The sequence below is a fragment of the Mandrillus leucophaeus genome, unplaced genomic scaffold, assembly GCF_000951045.1.
Source record: "Mandrillus leucophaeus isolate KB7577 unplaced genomic scaffold, Mleu.le_1.0 Scaffold171, whole genome shotgun sequence".
In the NCBI taxonomy this organism is placed as follows: domain Eukaryota; kingdom Metazoa; phylum Chordata; class Mammalia; order Primates; family Cercopithecidae; genus Mandrillus; species Mandrillus leucophaeus.
In genome coordinates this window covers 778,067-783,536 of record NW_012101710.1, presented here as the reverse complement: position 1 = coordinate 783,536, position 5,470 = coordinate 778,067, and the positions used below count along the sequence as shown (strand labels likewise).

The 5,470-nt window shown below is 55.6% G+C and overlaps 1 protein-coding gene across 1 annotated transcript in view; it reads left to right on the top strand.

The window, feature by feature from the left end:
- The window catches only part of SDK1 (sidekick cell adhesion molecule 1), a 707,360-nt gene extending 706,245 nt beyond the window's left edge, over positions 1–1,115 (top strand). Inside the window, exon 45 of the mRNA XM_011976935.1 lies at positions 748–1,115. Coding sequence (XP_011832325.1) covers positions 748–1,008 — 261 coding nt within the window. The 3' untranslated portion in view covers positions 1,009–1,115. The remainder of the gene's footprint in view (positions 1–747) is intronic.
- Positions 1,116–5,470: the final 4,355 nt, after the last annotated feature.

Sequence of the window (5,470 nt, the reverse complement as noted above, 5' to 3'; positions counted from 1 at the left end):
CCCTCTACCTCATCACCTTTCCCACCCACTCCCCTCTACCTGGTCACCTCCAGAATCCTTTTGTTTTGGTCTGTAGCAGCCCACGTCTTAGTCTCAGGCAAGACAAAGACCCAGACCTTCCCCCACCCCTGGGGCTCTTCTATGTTCTGCCTTATAAGGGCAGGCAGAGTCCCCTGGGGGCTGTGTGGGGAGGCTGTGTAGACCTCTGCTGAGTGAGGGAGGCCACCCAGACCTTTGCTGGGGTGGGAAGCCCATGTAGACCTCTCCTGAGTGATGGAGGCCGTGTAGATCTCTCCTGGGGCGAGGGAGGCCGCGTAGACCTCTCCTGAGTGAGGGAGGCCGCGTAGACCTCTCCTGAGTGAGGGAGGCCGCGTAGACCTCTCCTGAGTGAGGGAGGCCGTGTAGACCTCTCCTGAGTGAGGGAGGCTGTGTAGACCTCTCCTGAGTGAGGGAGGCTGTGTAGACCTCTCCTGGGTGGAGGCCGAGCTCTTCTCGGAGACCTGGTGCAGAGTGAGGGGCTGGATGCAGCTGAGATAGTCACACCTGGATCAGAGAGGCGGACCTGGGGGGCTGCCTGCTCTCCTGTGTGGAGGGTGGGAGGGCCTGGCATTGGGCGGGGGTGGGGAGCGGGCTGGAGACCACGACACGGCCCCCCGGGGAGTTGCCCCCACGCCAGGCCTCCCGCACAGCACGCTCCGGGCCCTGCGCCCTGCCCTGCACTCACACCGCCTCTCCCCTGCCCCGCAGGCCACCGACTCCGACTATGAGGACGCGCTGCCCAAGCACTCGTTCGTGAACCACTACATGAGCGACCCCACCTACTACAACTCGTGGAAGCGCCGGGCCCAGGGCCGTGCACCTGCGCCGCACAGGTACGAGGCGGTGGCGGGCGCCGAGGCGGGCGCGCAGCTGCACCCGGTCATCACCACGCAGAGCGCGGGCGGCGTCTACACCCCCGCCGGCCCCGGCGCGCGGACTCCGCTCACCGGCTTCTCCTCCTTCGTGTGAGCAAAGCGCCGCACCTCCCTCAGGGCGGAACGGAGGCGAACTTTCCGGAGTCTATTTTTGTTAAGACAATCAACTCCAGTAACTGAGCTGAAGTTTTTGTTTAAAAAAAAAAATCTGATAAGTGATGATTTTACCTACTTGTGGACATTAGATTTCAATTAGGAAGGTTTTTTTAAACGGCTTTTTGTAACATCGCTGCAGGAAGCAGGTTTCTTTCTTTTTCTTTTCTTTTTAAGAGAAGGTGTATTTCACTGGTACAATGGCTTGGCACCGCCGGGGCCTGGGAGGACCTCAGACCTCCCTAGCCCTGGGTTTCTCCGTCTTCAAGACCAACTAGGAAGGCTCAAGCGGGGAGAGGGAATGGAGGGTCAGGTGAGATCTCAGAGCTGCCCCGGCTGGCCCCTGTCTCTTTCTACCTCCTCTTCCAGAGAACCAGCGGCTCACACCCTTCTCAACGCAGGACATCCTCGGCTCACAGCTCCCTCCTGGGGTTTGAAGAGCAAACGTTTCTCCCTGGGCTCAGCGCGTTTTGTCCCAACTTCATCTGTTTCTGAAATGTTCTCACTTGGCAATTTCTAAGCAAGGAGTCGGCTTTCGGGTTCCTGACGGCTGGAAAGGGATCAGCGTCAGCGACGGCTGGAAAGGGGTCAGCGTCAGCCTTACTGCAGTGATGCGGTCCTGAGGCTTTTCTGCCTGTCTTTCCCCCTTCCTTCCCACCTGACTAGGGAGGCCTCTTAAGGCTGGAAGCCACCACGCCAGCCTCTCCTTCCTGAACACAGCACACGGCCAACTCTGCGGGACACGAGGACATGGGACGGCGTCCCCAGAATTGCTTGTTAAGTAGGAAGCGTGCATTGTTAACCAGAGTATTTTTTAAATCTTTTTATCTTTTTTTAAACTATGTCACATGAAATGCGTCTTTGCTGTCTCCAGGTGCCTTTTTATTAATTGTTCAGCTTTGTACATGGGAAAAGATGAAAAGCAACAGTCTCTGCAAATAAAGCAAAACAGCTCTGAGAACACACGCTCCCGACTTGCCTCGTGCACACCAGGCCGTCCCCTCCCTCTGTCCCGGCTTCTGCCGGCCACCCACGGCGGCCACCGCTTCTCCACCGCTGGCACTGCTGCTGCCCCCTCTCCCAGTCCAAGGCCAGCTTTTAGCCTTAACAGGTTTTCTGGAAACATTTCATTTTTTCTTTAAAATTGTCATTGTTTGGTTTAAAATTTTCAGCTAGATGAAAAGAGTATGAACTACTTTGGAAAACTTAACAGCCCAGAGATGACCGTGCCTCCAGCCCCTCACGTCATCTTTGCAACAGATGGCTGGGCTGCCGGGGTCCACCCCTCAGCCCAGGTCCCGGGTCCGGATGGAACGGGAGCACTGCTGGTGCCCACTGGTGTGTGTGTCCTGGGTCCTTCCCTGTAAGTGCCCCAAGTGCCCCCTCACCAGCAGAAGCATGACACACACAAGACTCAAGACCACCTTGTCAGTGTCCCACGTGCAGGGTGAACGGGCAGGTGCTGTTCCCCCAGTGACCTGAGGGTAGGGGACAGCTGAGCAGTATCTGGCCAGTGCCACCCGGGGGCCAGTCTCCTGGCCACATGCAGAAAGTGTGGCCCCTGCTTGCCTAGATGTTTTGTGCACCTCCATGGGCAGAGGGTGTGGATACTGCCTGGATGCTCTGCTGTCAGCATTGTTGAGTATGGCCCCAGGAGACCAAGGAGAGTTTTGTATAGGCTGGAAAACCCCTCTTCAGTCTTTCCAAAATTAGAGGGTATGGAAAGTTTCCTTTTTTCTCTCCTCCCTTCCTTCCCCACCTTCCTTCCCTTTATCCCTCCTTTCCTTCCTTCCTCCCACCCTCTCTTCTTTCCCCACTCCTTCCCTCCCTCCCTCCCTCCCTTTCTTCCTTCTTTTCTGCCTCCCTCCCTTCCTTCCTTCTTTCCTTTCTTTCCTCCCTCCCTCCCTTCCTTCTTTCCTTTCTTTCCTCCCTCCCTCCCTTCCTTCTTTCCTTTCTTTCCTCCCTCCCTGCCTCCCTTCCTTCCTTCCTTCTTTCCTTTCTTTTCTCCCTCCTTTCCTTCCTCCCTCCCTTTCTCCTCCATTCCTTCTTCCTTTTCTCCTCCTTTTGCTGAGTGGAGGGGTAAATACTCTAAACCAAAAATCCTAGATGCTCTGCCCAAAGCCACTTCTGCATGAGAATCACAGCCCACAGTTCCCTGGACAAGACTCGCCACCATGGACAGAGCTGCCTCCCTCTTGGCCCCGGAGAGAACAGAGTGGGCAGGAAGCCAGGATGCGAGCACTGGAATTTCTCGGAAGAGAAGCGATAAATGGAGGCCATGGCCAGCGCTGCCTTCTGTGCGCTCTGACTGCTCTCTGCAGCCATAAGGACGTGGCTTTACACACCAGGGAGAGTGTTGACACGTCTTAGGTTGAGGATGAGCAGATTCGAGATGTGTTTTTTGCTCTTGGGTTTTTGATACAACATCATGACACTTTTGTTTCAAGCTCGTGTTTTCTGTGTCCCTCCACTCTTAGTAAATCTTGATCTATACGGAGCGGCCTGTCCGAGGCCACGCCGGCCTCCTGGCTGCTGCTGGACTGTGCCTGGGACAGTGACAACACCTGTCACTCGGAGGGACTCTGTCCCATGAGAACCAGCTGCGCAAAGGAACAGAGCTGGGTGTCTCCAGGTAGATTTCAGCCTCCCAGAGCAATACGGGATTTGAGAAGCATCAATTCCTAACTCCTCATCTTCAGGGAAGGAAAAGAAAGCCACAGCCTTGGAAGATGGAGATTGGATTTCAATCTCGGTTTTGAAAAGAGGACAAGCAAAATGTGTGTGCGCCAGGCTGGGCGGAATGTGCTCCCGCTCTCTCCGACTGTGCTGAAAGTCGCACCTTGCGGATGCCTCATGACGGCAGTGGCTGAGTCTCCCCATCCAACCCCACGTGGCTCATTTCAGATTGTGTTGGCCCTGCCCTGCGAGGATGCGGTCACGGAGCCACCAGGAGGCTCCATCTGAGCCGCAGGGATGGGTGTGCAGGGCTCCCTCCTCCTGGGGCGCCAGGGCAGAGATTCCAGGCAGGTGAGCAGAGAGAACTGCCAGGCCACGTCCCCTCAGCCTCCTGCGCGGCCACCTTCTGATTGAATCGGTCCAGCCCAAGCCCCTCTCCCAGCCTCCCCTTCAGCCTCTCTCCCCGCCTGCTTTTACAATGCACACTTCACTCAGTGCTGCAGCAGAAAAACAAGGGGCCCTAGGGAGAGGGGGCCCAGACAGCCACACACGGAACAAGCCTCCACAGCCCCGGGAGGTGGCTCACTCTGTACCGGTCTTCGGAGGCTGTGCTTGTATCTGACTGTGACTGGGCTGAAGCATGGTGTTTGCCTAACGGTTCGTAGCATGGTTTTTATTTCTTACACATTCTTGGCACACAGTGTAGCTATTCTCCTGACGAGCAACCCGTCTGCGTACCTAAGTGTGGCTCCCCATGGGCCAGCGTCCCGGTAGCATGGATCCAGTCTGGAAGGTGAGGACAACGTGGAAACTCATGAGCTGAGCCCGCCCGCTGGGACACGTCTCCTTCCCACATCACCTTCTGGTTTCGGGTGCCCTCAGGTCAGCCCTGAAGCATTCCCTACAGCATTTTCTGAAATTGTGCGGAAAACCAGATCTCATTTAAAAAAAAGAAAAAGAAAAAGAAAAAAATAAACAACTTGTAGGAAGACAGAGAGGTGCTATGGGTACAATTTTTAATAAAAACATTATTTTGTTCCTTAAACGCTTGTGATTTTCTTTGGGTGTTGATGGAATGATTCGGGAGACCTTAGGAACCTTCCTGAATTGTAAAGCTGTAAATATGAACCACTGGGACTTCACCCCAGTGTCGTGCTGGACCCCCGTGCTCCCCCCAACACCCTTACCTTTATCCTGTTGACATGCAGGTGTGTACAGGCAGCGTCCCCCCAAATTGGAGTTGAGGTCGGGGGTAAAGCCACTGCACACCCTGGCCGGGTGGTCTGGGGCAGGCAGCACGGAGCCTGAACCAGTGAGACCCCCTGCTTGGACCAGCAGCCGTTCCCAGGGCCAGCCCAACTCCACCCACCACCTGGCTGGACCACCAGAGACTTCACAGGTGTCCAGAAGGAGAAGAACAGCTCATAGCCAAACTTAGCCTTGGTTGGGGGGACACGGAGCTGTGAGTGAGACGGCCTTCCCCTCCTAAGGGGTCTGGCCACACCATAGCTTGTCACGCCCCAGATGTGCTCTGGGTGGAGGGAATGAGACTGAACTATTTCCCTTCCCTTTCGGAAGTGGAATTTTGCTTGTTTCTTTCTTTTTAAGAGACAGGGTCTCACCCTGTTGCCTAGGATGGAGTGCAGTGGTATGATCATAGCTCACTGCAATGTCAACCTCCTGGGCTCAAGTGATCCTTCCACCTCAGCCTCCCTAAGTGCTGGGAC